Genomic DNA, 12,597 nt, shown 5'->3' on the forward strand with positions numbered 1-12,597 from the left:
AAGTTGGTAATATTTGCAATTCGAGAGTATTGCATAGGCGGATAAAGTAACACGCCTATAGCGGTGGCTTTTCTATCTCCGTCTAAAGACCGATGTGGAAGCGAATAAGACAATAACATCGGTACATCACTTAATCATGTCGGTATTGTGCTATGCATACTTTCTGGCTACTTGAATTGTCGATAGCTTACCATTCAATTCTGCTTTTATACGCCAACTCCCATTAGGCTGGTTCTTTTTAGGTCGAGATATTCCGACTTCCAGGTAAAGTGTCGGGTAATATACTCGGCGGGTAAGCGCGTAACTGTCGATTTTCCAACTTCCAAAATGATGTCATCTGTGGATCAATGCGCACGCATTTATCTGGCATGAAAAATTTAATCGGCCGTTAGCTACCGGATCCTTTCCCTGGACGTTGGCTGAAGCATTGACCGGAGGTTGCCCGCCCTTGGTAGATAATGCCTGCAAGCTGACGTGCATTTTTTTTCCCTTAAACATAGGTAGCTCACTATTTCATTTTCCATTTCATCACACTGTGGCTTTCTGTGCGGAATTGTACGGAATGTACTACGGCTCCGCTGACGAAAGATATACGAAGCTTGTGGGTTCCGTACACCAGTTTATCACAGAATATGGCGCGTCCATAGGCATATCAGTTTCATCCTTTATCGACCGCGATATGCAGTTTCACAAGAATAATAACTGCAGATAGCTGTTTCGTTTTCGGACCCACCAGTGGCGAAAAATTTAACCAGACTGGTGGTCTTTACATATCACAACGACAATTGTATTCGTGCATTCTTGTTTATCGCTGTTGCGATTGGTTAATTCTATCCGTAAATCTAGATTTAACCGTACGACAACGGTGCCATGCAGTGGCTCCGAATGTCTGAACGAATATTATTTATAGGTAAGCTGTTAGCGAAGACGTTTACGTAAATGAAAACCAAAACGATCTGTGTAAACGGTGTTTTATTTATGTGTATCTTCTATCTTGTATTCAGTAATTCTGGCTAGCGGCAACTTGCGTGTGTGAATAGATAAATAAATAGACTTACACAGTAAGAAGATGCAATTTTTATACTTCGTGATTACGCTCTGAATTTTTCTTGTAACTAGGCAAGTATAATTAAATAGGTGGCTTACATCTTATTATCCTTTGTAAGAATTAGAACTGTCTTGAATGCAGCCTGCTATTTTGCGATCCATACGCAATTGTAAATGATGTATTTTTCGATTAAGATCATTCGTCCGTTATCACGTCAAACACCAAATTTTAGTGAAATATCCATATCACACCATAATACGGTAATATATCGTAGATATTGCTGCAAATCAATTATTGATATAATTATTGAAAGCGAAATTACGTTAGATGATGTGAGTTGTATGTGTAATGTACCGTGAAAGGTACTTCAGTGTGCCACCACAGGTTTTCCGCAGTTTATTATTTTTGCAAACAAGACTGCAAGTCTCTTATGCCATATAGTGAACATTGTTCAAAATCATAACTAAAAAATATAAGAACAATTTGATGTGTCATTCTAGATTCAGTCAACATTATCCATATGTTGCTACTATTTCTGTGATTTAATATCCAAATCGAAGCCCCAAACTTATATTTTAAACAGCCAGTTGAAATAATGGAGTGTGAAGACGATGACGAACTTATGTGCGGAACAGGAAAATCAAAAAGTCATGAAACTGAGTTGAATGGAATCAATACAGTGATTGCAGAGACTGTTGCCAATAAAAACGAAAATAACGGTAACATAACTTCATAGCACTCTCGACTATTTCTGAATTACAGATTTCAAAATGCTGGCTAAGGATAAAAATCTTTTGTCACAATAGTACGAAATACTTATAAGAATACTTATAAGAATGATTGTTGTTATAGATTTTATCATATGAAATTAGTTTTGATCAATGAAACTAAAAACTCTTTTGGCCACTCATATTTAAAAATTAATCAGTTTCTAACAGAGTTAGATTCTGAATCTAATGATGAACAGAAACTAGTGAGCTAAACATTGATAATGTTACAGCAGCACAGGCAATATCTACTGAAAATAAGGACGACAGGGTTCACATTACAGAGAAGTCACATTATTCTCTGAAGACAGATGATAGTAAGGAGGGCGAAATGTGGCCGCAGCCTTCAGAAATGGTTACAAATGACAGTCCGCAACAGGTAGAACTATCTGAGGAGTCGAATTTGATGAAAAGTCGGCTGGATTCAAAGGATCAAGGAACAACAACTTCTATTAGCGAGTTTACTCAGTCAAAAAGAGGAATTTCAGAAGGTAAATATCGGCCTTGCAGTCTTCGATATACATTAAAAACTGATATGACGAAAATTGAATGGTTTGATTACAAAATGAATTCAATTGGTACAGGCCAAGAGGATGGTGATAGACTTTCAAATAATGAATCGAAGTACAGTTTGGATACAGACTCTAGTAAACGTCAAAAAACAGATGAAAATGTAAATGGGTCCCGAGAAGCTAATTCTAGGAATGAGGTTCCGACACAATTTCACAAGCTGAAGTCAAAAGTCAGGAAACGAAACTATCGTGTCAAACAGAATGTACAGGATGAGGCTCACGATAGTTCGGATGATGTACTCACTGGTGAATCAACTGGTGAAGAGACGGAAGGTGAGTCTCCCATAAAACCCGTTTTGAAGATTAAGTCACATTTAACACAGCATGTGAAGATAAACTTGGTGAAAAAATCTCATTCAGCTATGGTCACATTACTAAGAAACATTGCACAATTTTATAAGAATTGCATTTGTAGTTTTTTCTGACCTAATTGGTAATAGAAAATAATTCCTTGACCTTACAAAACAGTGCTGAAAATTTCCTGATTAACTTATTCTTTCTAGCCATTGATGGGGATGTTGCCCAAAGTGAATATGATCTACCGTCAACTGTGAATGAAGAGTCAAATTTGAGTTCACATCTGGATATTGCCGAAGACACCAATGATGAATCGGAAGAAAATAGTGAAGGGCAGGAGGATGACCATACCGGTTGGTGGTGCCAATACTAAAAAATAATAAGCTGGCATTGTTGTTACCTTGATAATAATCATCAACTCTAAGGCTTTAAATTATGAAAAACAAACTTGCTGCAACCTATATCTTTTATGTAGGCGATGACAACTCCAATGAATGGACGTCAGCCAGTGAGTCGATGAGCTCTAATGAGCCAGTCCACCCAGTTCTGTCTAAAGAAAAACCAAAACCCCAGTGGTTTATTGTTCCCGAACTGATCAACCGGCAACTTGGTTGCAACAGACTGTTCCAGAGCAGATTCTATGGCTCGCTTCATACTGTAGAACGACTAGAACTTATGTACAAACTGAAGGAACACAAGGTTTGCTTTATTATGTTTACTGTTTCGTCTGCACGAATACTAAATTATCAGCAATAAGTTTTTTCTTATGTAGCTCGTAACCGCATAATTTTATTTTTTAAACAAAAACTATGATCACAGTATAATTTTGAAAATATTCTCATCAGGGCTGTGTCAATACGTTAAGTTTTAACCAAAGAGGGAATTATTTGGCTAGTGGTTCTGACGATTTGATGGTAGTTATATGGGATTGGCCATTAGGAAAGAAACATGAATCGTTTAAAACTGGTCATACAAGTAATGTATTTCAGGTAATTATTGCCAATCTCTCATCTCAAATGTATTCCATTGAAATTTAACATGATTATAGTACAACACAATGTTACATCTGCAGGCATCGTGGTTGCCTTTGCCATCTGAACATTTGATGGTAACGTGTGCACGTGATGGACATGTCAGATTAACGGATCTCCATAAATCATCGGTAGACTATTCGCGGCGACTTGCAGCTCACCAAGGCCCAGCTACAAAGCTCTCGATTCATCCCGAAATACCACACGTAATACTTTCTGTTGGTGAAGATGCCAAAGTATTCGCAATTGATATACGTCAGAACAAACCTACAACGTAAGTCCAGTATACATTTCTTAATGCCTATTAAAAATTAATTCGACATTCAAATGTATTGAACTAACGCAGCGTTCATTCTGTATCTTTGAGAAGAAATCTTAACAAAATTTATACACGAAAGCAACAGGAAAAGCAAAAAGGAATAGCAAATAATATCGTTCTAGACTCTTGACAGTGAAGGAAGGCCAATCGCAAGTCGCGTTATACAGCATCAATTCGAATCCATTCAATAGTAACGAATTTTGCCTAGGTGGACGAGATCAGTATGTGCGTTTATATGATAAACGGAAAGTTTCTACACCCTTGTACAAGCTTTGCCCGAAACATTTGGTGTGTATTTTGGATGTATCATTTGTTCTGTACAAGATTCAACAAGCTAATAACCTGGTATTATTAATTAAATAAAATAATTATAAATAATCATGTTATTGCAGAAAAATAACAAAAGTCATGCCCATGTCACTTCAGTGAAATATAACTATAACGGATCAGAAATCGTAGCATCCTATAATGATGAAGATATATACTTGTTTGATACTCTTTTCCCATTTTCAATTGGAGATTTTGCTCACAGATATCAGGGCCATCGAAATAATGCAACGGGTGGGTATTGTAACTAAGAATATCTAGCTGAAGAAATGTTGCTTTTTTGAAACTCCTATTTCAGAACAACATGTTTCTTACAAGATGTCATATTTGTAAATGGCAATTATAATTTTCAGTAAAAGGAGTGAATTTCTTTGGGCCGAAAAGTGAATTTGTTATCTCAGGTTCTGATTGTGGTAACATTTTTATTTGGGAGAAGAATACTGAGGCGATTGTGCAGTGGATGACTGGAGATGAGAATGGCGTGGTATGTAGTATCTAATCTAACAACCGTTTCAGTATATGAAGATGTGTAAACAAGTAGTAGGAAATAATACGCCCAGTAGTTTCCATACTTTTCATAAATTTTCGGCATTCCGTATTAGGTATATATCTCTACTACTAAACTACAGTCGGGTAGTAATGAACTACACATGCGTAAAGTGATGTGTGTAATGAGAAGAAGGGTTACATAAAAAGTCAGAATGCAAGAAGTTGTGGAAGTTCAACCGGACTTGGATTTTTATGAGTTTGATTTTCCTCCCAAACTTACCAAAACATGAATTCATTGCAGGTGAATCGGTTGGAACCACATCCGCACATTCCAGTTCTAGCTACTAGTGGATTAGACTATGATGTTAAAGTGTGGGTCCCATCATGCGAGAAACCACCAGTTATGAAGGATTTGGAAACGGTGAAGTGTTGAATGATTTTACATAGAAACAAGCATTAGCTTTTGTATTAGTTATTCTTGTATAACAAACTTTTTGTTGACATGTATTTATAATAAAAATGAATTTATAATAAAAATTTCCAGTGCATCAAGTATAACATGAGGAGCAGAGAGCGAGACATGTCCAGGGATCCAGATGCATTTGATGGACAGTTGCTCTGGTTTTTATGGAGACACGTTAGAGAAAGTGAAGAACCAAGAGTGAGTAGGAAGTTGTTTTGAATCTTGAACTGATTCGGAATCAACAATTATTTCTGCTCCTTGAAAATAAACTACCCGTAATGTGAGGAGTAGTGGAATACACTAAAATAATACGTCAATCATACATTACAACAGTATTGATTATTGAGGATATGACAGTGTGACCGCGAAATCTGAAAACCGGGGAAAACGGAAAAACTCAGGGACTTTTGTAATAGAAAAACAGTGGTAGCCTGTACCAGAGTTTGGGCCCCGCAGAATTAAGTATGTATGACCTCTTTCTGTATTGAATAGGTCCGTGCTCGGGGGTCAGGTCGAGGGTCTGGTGATGCGCAAGACGGTGAAGATGCTGTTACATCCAGTGACAATACGTCAAGTCACAGTAATAGCGCATCAGAAGACGAGAGTGATGAGAGGCCGCAGTGTTCTCCGTCTTAAATTCAATGCCATGGTGAGTTTGTGCAGCATAATGTTATAACTGTAATACAATTTTCTGATGGAATAAGTACCTACGGTGTAGAAATGATTTAGTACAGTAGATGTGGATTCATTATTCCCAAACCCAGATACCCAGATATTCATAGATATCTCCAGTATGCAAACCTCGCGTCCAAACGACTCGGAATTTTCTATATGCCAGTAATTTCGTTCACTGGAAAAAAGTGTAATTATGCCAGCATGAAGCTACCATCTTGAGATTTGCGACAAACGACTAAAATTCATTTCAAACGGTCACATTGTTAACTCGAATAATCTCGCCATTTAGCTGTAATTTTTGTAGCAATTAATTTTCGCTTACTACTGGGAGGGATTTACAGAAAATGCAATTTATTATAACTATATTTGTAGATAAATATTATAGTCAGGTATTTGAGATGAATTAGATTACAATGAGTTTATGAAAGGATTTTATAAATTTCCAACCTACATTTGAAAATATGACGCAAGCGAAACAACGCATTTCCTCCTTGAAACCGAAATTGACTCGAAGTACATCATGCGTACATTAAACATTGAATTTATTAGACGCTTGTTCGCGATTTTCACAATTATGTCAAGCTATTTAGAGGATGAAATGTAAGACTTACAGAGCATTTCCTTTCAACTGTTGTGTAGCTTAGCTCTTGAAGCAAGACTTGAATCTGATCGTAAGGTTCAACGTTCAAGGTGGGATCATTGGAAAACAGATACATAGGTCTTTTAGATTCTATGAATTCAAGTCTCCTACCGAGCCACAATTTAGTGAATTTTCAAACATTTGGGTTCGTACGTCAGGTAGTTTGGTGTATTGAAATCATCCGGGCAACAGTAATGCAAGATGGACGAATAAAAAATATCAACATGGGTGCAAAGTGAAAGGAAAGATCATAAATTTATTCCGTTAATACTACAATTATAATTATTTATAAATATTACCCCATCATTAATATAAAAAACATGCTAGCATATTATCATTGGAATATTATGGACATGCTGCGGCTCAAATCATTCAATGCACCATTCACTGCTAGCACGCTGTCTTGATTTAAAAATTCATCGTTTGATTGTTGGCATAATTTCCAGTTCTTCCTACAATCAATGGCTGTCATAGATTGATGGAAAACAAATATTCGAATGAAGACACTTACGACAATAAAATTTATGTAAATATTTTCAATTCATTAGCAGCTTTAACAAATGGCTATTTCTGTAATATGGTTATCTGGGTACTCTATTCTCCGAACGGACGAAATTTAATACTTTTATAGTTTTCTTCAATCTTATATTCTAGCTGCATTGCGATGTGTATTTACATTTCATTGGTAAAAAATCATCAATGGATTTTATTTTTTGTGCATCCAAAGACTGAACCGTTGTTGTATACAATGGGTACCATGATGTGTAACAAATATGGACTGGATCACAGTTTACGGTTGGTTGGTATTTTAAGTTGTTCTTTATTCATAAGTGTATTCAAATAATAAGTTTAATAGAAAGTTAGTCTTACCATGAATCTATTTCTTCAACACTTACATAAATTCAGGCATTTGTTAACAATGATAAAAGTCAACAATTACTAAATATTTCTGTTCGTGCCAAAATTATTTGAAACAATCTGGAGTCTCATATAGGTACAATCATAATGCATTGAAAACTGTCGTGTATGAATTTAAGGAAAATACATTTTTCGAAAGCTGGTTTTTACTGTCATTCGTCAAGAGTTTTCATTTGAAAGTGCATGTTATAGGAATGTACATAATGCGGTACGTAATGCGGTAGAGTAGATTTTGAGTACACACTAAACGCATATCTATGTAATAGTAGTTTTCAAATGTATATTTATTTGTTTCTCTACATTCGGAAAAGAACTTTGTGGGGGGGGGGGGGGTTAGTACATACTCTCATTGTTATACAAGGTTGATTTACCACTATATGTATTTTTTCTCCCTAAAAATTGTGATAAACATATGTTTTTAGGGTTTTGATATACAGAAAAGTTGAATAAAGGGTTGTTTTCAATAACCGAATACGTTGTAATTGTATTAGTAACCAAGTTTATACATTCGCGACTTTTTCTACCATCTTATGGGAGCGTACTTACCCATGAGCTAAAAAAAATTTAAGATGAATATGTATCTGAAACTTTCAACGAATTTAAGTCTCGCCATTCTTGACTTGAAAACTTTTATATGAACACTCATTAAATCTCACTTTCCTCAGTCACAGACTTGGATCGCCAAGCCGAAAAAGGATGACATAATATAATAAATCGGTATACATTATTATTAATAGTGATACATGTATAATAAACAATATTCTACCATAAGTAACAAACTAGGACTTGTTAATATTATACTATGTATCAATGTACTAAGTTTTTTTTTCATATAGTTGTTGTATTCAACTAGTGCGATTTTATATCAAAACATTGGAATCTGTAAGCTTACAGAATAATGATGCTTTAAATTTTAGTGTCACATTCTATCCGAGATTTTTTTGTGAACTCTTTCCACGTTGATCGTGTTTTTGCTCACACACCGGCTAGTCTTGTGTTGTACCCGTTCAACGAATTTTTAGAATATTCCAATTGATTGAGCAAGTCCTGCATACATGTGCAGAGTAGTCGCCCCCATGAACAAAGTTGTAACAGCTTTGATGAAAAGAGATGACCAGGGTCCAGCCAGCAGAAGTGAGCTCAAAAAATCTAATATTAGCGATCTATAAACTGTCAATAAAAGCATGCTCACTACGACTGGCACAAGACCTCGCCTCAAATCGTGCCGTGACCACAACCAGACTAAGGTTGCGGTTGTAATGTGTTGAACCTGTTGTAAAAAAATAAATGAGTATGAATAGATAACCAGAGTAGAAGGAATTCTTAAACACAGAAAAATCTCAAATACTCGCTACGGTGCGTTTAGGTTAAATGTTCAATCGAGAGTAAATATCTTTAGACTTGGGTACTTGTCCTAAATACCGAATGCTTTCGGAAACAATATTATTACCAAGCTTATATTTGATTCGAGACTCTTCTGAATGTATTTCCAGTCAAACTCTGCTCCTCGAGCTCCAACCCATAGCAGTAAAAATCTAGTCAGCAATACCTCGGCACCGGCCCATCCTATACCAGCAGTTAAAACCTTAGCATGACCTTTGCCGGGTATTCCGTTAAGTACTAGGAGTATTCCGACTAGATCCGCCAGGTCTATTGTAGACTTCAAAAACTCCTGTGGAATATTGGAAATCGGATCGTACATTGCATAACAGAAAGTCAAGTTCCAACTTGTGCAAACAAGTTTCAGAATTTCATTTTAATATGTTTGGTAATCATGACTTGGAATATTTCCTGAATTTCATTTGAATACCAACGTGGATAGTGATTGTAGGATATCATAGGCATGTGACTGAACTTTATAGAAATTTCTTTATGAATTTTGGGTGTCTTGGTTTTCCAATCTGGTAGTATTGCTATACCTACTCCGACAATGTCAAAACCTTCTTGCCCAACCGAATCTGCAGTGGGAAAGAATGTGGCTAGGGCTAACATTTTGACTAGCTGTGTGAAGATGTAAATGCCACCTGCTTGAATGCATTTCCAAAATGCTCCATATTCTGACCTGCAGGGAAATGACAAGTCTTGATACTAATCGGGATGAGTTTTTGATTATTACGTATCAAAGTTGCAAGTGAAATGATAGCTTAGCATATAGAATTGTTGCAATGTTAATTTTGGAGACCTGTTTTTACACACGTCCTAGTTTCAAGTCTGTAGAATTTTTCGTTGTTACTGCTATTCGTCTCAGGGTTGAAATTGAACAATATTCTGTGAATACTTACAGGCCGGAGTACTTGTAGGTCAGATAATATGGGACGTAAACTAGGGCCAAACAATTGCCAAAGTGATACAAGGTCATATCGAGAGATATGGGGTTGCAGTACGCAAATACAATTAAGAAAGTTTTCGGAATTTGTTATAAATCAGAAGCTTATGATCAAGATACAGGTAGTTCACGAAAGGTAGATTTAGGTTGAAGTTAGGTTAGGTTAGAATACAGAAGCACAACTTTTGCCCGCAAAATATGTGAGAGAGTAATAGAGATACTCTCTATAGTATGAATATAAGATCCTCTAGACTAACAGATGCTGTTTGCATACATATTCTAGATTATAAACTATTATGTACAGTGGCACGGGATTTGCCCCCCTATTCAACAAGATTACGGTGTTTCTAAACGGATTCGCCAATACACTGGCATGAAAATAGTGTATCTCACAGTCAAATAGCGCTGCTCATGTGGCGTTGCTGCTGCGCAGAGGTAGCGCGCAGAATCAGAGGTCCATGTTTCATTGCGCAAGTAACGCTCTTCGGCGGGAATGCTGCGGTACCAAAGATTCGTCGAAGAAAAAAAAAACATTCATTCGATTTAAAAGGCCAAAAAGTAGGAATGAAGTTGCAATTTTATTTGCCTAAGAAATGCGGCTCGAAGAGGTTAGTGTACGGTGATTTTCATTCTCAATTGCGATGATGAATTGTAAGTACGGCCAACTATGGGCCAGCCACCCAGTAAACGAAAATTAATTTACTCTCGGTGAATCTGATTTCTTTGTTTATTTTAACGCAAAGTGAGAGAAACTATTTTTTATGCTGCACGAACTCTGTTTGTTATCGTTATTTATCAAGAATCATTAATAAATTGATTAGAATTGCAATTTGTTTTCATCCACCGAGCATATAAAGGACCTGATTAGCCAATTTCTATGACCTTGTTCACTACTGTGAAATCACTTGAGTCCAAATTTTCAGGGTACACTGGTGTATGTTACATTTCGCCTTTACTTTGTCTGCTTTTTTATGCTTCTATAGGGTTAACCCTAGCCCTCAACCCTCTCTTTACCCTTTTGCCTTTTAAGCATGTACCCCTTATAAGGGGGAGCAGGCTGGGCACCCCTTTCCTATTGAAATGAATAGCTGTTAATAAAAAAGGGTTCTCCATGTCAGGATAAGTATTGTCCTGAAAGATCTAAAAAATATGCTATACTTTATCTCAATATCCTCTCTACATTTGCGTCACACGAGTGTGGTATAATTGATCATGAAAATCCTTGCCGTTGCAGGTGTAATGAGAAGAAACGTGAAAAAAAAATCATTACCGATCCTTTACTCTCTGGTTATTTAACAATCGAAGTAGTTTCCTGAAGACTTAGCCCTCGTAGCCAATACTTTTTCCCTACGCTCCAGCCTAGCGATAAAAATCCACCCCTTTAGGTGTCGGATCTGATGTAAATTGTATGGGGAGACGCTGCTCTTCCAACCAACAGGGATGGAGTACGAGCCTGTCGTCTCTTTTTAGCACTCCGAACGGAGAACCTTGCTAGGGATTGGTCGGTGGGAGTACACGATTGGGTGAGACCGCCTGATCGGCTACGGGAGCCATTCTCCATTCGTAGACCCTTGCTGAAAGGGTGATTCAGTCACATCGGAGACTCCGCTCTGTCAGCTTCGGGCTATGCTATGACTAACTTTAATAGTATTTGTGCCAGTGAGTCCCAGTGAGTTGTACTTAGAGCAGATGGAATTCAGATTATATAAATAAAGTGAAATTTTTATACCATTGCTAAAAACTAATAGTGATTAAAAATCAAACTGTATTTTTATTTTTTACTGTACCTGTGAATCAATACCGCTTGCTAATGTTTAATGAGGATTGCTAAAACGTCTTTAATTTATAAAATTCTACACTAATTTATTGTCTGTTTTGTTTGTTCATTATTTTTTCTTTAATTCTTTCTTCCAATTCCAAGGTCATTTTATGATTCGAAAAAGTAAATCGACACTTGTTAATTATCTTTGAATTAGATAAACAAGTAATTCGTCATTTTGTTATATTAGGTGTGTACAAAAACTATGGCAACATGGCGTGGTGCGTTAACTTTTATCATTTTGTAGGCTTAACAAAGAGAAAAAAATGTTGCAAATTTGTGTTGATTAAATAGTATATATCAAAAGGGGGGCATCCACAACCCTCTGAAAAAGAGTTGATGGTACAGAAAAGGTTCTGAAATTTGCAAAATTATTGCCATTTTGTTTGCGGTAAAGAAAATTTGCTTCAGTTTATTATTACTGTTATTTGTTACACATCCTTACACCAGTGTGATAATTCAAATGAAATTCTTTTGTAGTTGTGCTTTATAATAACTCTTTGACTCACGATCAGTATATCCAGTGATGCTTGCTGTTTCGAAGAAAAAACCAATTCAGTTACTCCGGTATAGATCCTATTTGAAGTTTGAGACAGTCAAGGATTCGTCGATGGGTGGAGCTTTCAGCCCCCTTCAACTTTGCATCTACTGATTCGAGGCGGAAGGGTATTCAGTTCCAGAGTGGTAGCTGTCGATGTAAGGTGCGTCGAAGCAGTTACAAATTGTTACTGGTAGTGTACTAGGTGAACAAGTTACCTTTATGGTGAACAAGTGACTTTTATTTATTCCCAGAGAAAAAATTAAGTATTCTACATATTTTTTATGCGTATGACTTACATTATTAACAATGTTTGGTTGAATACTAAGCTGTTTCGAATATCTGCAAAGCTAAAAGACATTTGTTTA

General features: G+C 36.5%; 2 protein-coding genes across 6 annotated transcripts; one reads left to right on the forward strand and one right to left on the reverse strand.

Moving 5' to 3' along the window:
* Window positions 1-767: 767 nt before the first annotated feature.
* On the forward strand, window positions 768-8,680 carry LOC124178812 (DDB1- and CUL4-associated factor 8-like). 5 transcript variants are annotated; one of them, XM_046562490.1, is made up of 15 exons: window positions 768-910; window positions 1,549-1,767; window positions 2,049-2,306; window positions 2,400-2,660; window positions 2,891-3,037; window positions 3,160-3,383; window positions 3,530-3,673; window positions 3,757-3,989; window positions 4,157-4,322; window positions 4,427-4,595; window positions 4,715-4,845; window positions 5,152-5,271; window positions 5,395-5,511; window positions 5,806-5,962; window positions 7,283-8,680. In XM_046562490.1, exons 2-14 carry the CDS (start codon window positions 1,644-1,646, stop codon window positions 5,947-5,949), a joined length of 2,238 nt encoding a protein of 745 aa, XP_046418446.1. In that variant the 5' UTR covers window positions 768-910; window positions 1,549-1,643; the 3' UTR covers window positions 5,950-5,962; window positions 7,283-8,680. The 5 variants fall into 5 exon arrangements, with proteins under 5 accessions (XP_046418446.1, XP_046418448.1, XP_046418445.1 ...); XM_046562492.1 differs by lacking the exon at window positions 768-910 and adding an exon at window positions 917-1,119 and having other exon boundaries at window positions 7,260-8,680; XM_046562489.1 differs by lacking the exon at window positions 768-910 and adding an exon at window positions 917-1,119.
* LOC124178816 (transmembrane protein 147) lies at window positions 7,690-10,259 on the reverse strand. The gene is made up of 4 exons (XM_046562498.1): window positions 9,829-10,259; window positions 9,470-9,608; window positions 8,997-9,218; window positions 7,690-8,816 (listed from the first exon to the last, which is right to left on the reverse strand). Exons 1-4 carry the CDS (start codon window positions 9,903-9,905, stop codon window positions 8,565-8,567), a joined length of 690 nt encoding a protein of 229 aa, XP_046418454.1. The 5' UTR covers window positions 9,906-10,259; the 3' UTR covers window positions 7,690-8,564.
* Between the last annotated feature and the right edge of the window lie 2,338 nt (window positions 10,260-12,597).

This window comes from Neodiprion fabricii, chromosome 3 (assembly GCF_021155785.1).
Source record: "Neodiprion fabricii isolate iyNeoFabr1 chromosome 3, iyNeoFabr1.1, whole genome shotgun sequence".
Lineage (NCBI taxonomy): Eukaryota > Metazoa > Arthropoda > Insecta > Hymenoptera > Diprionidae > Neodiprion > Neodiprion fabricii.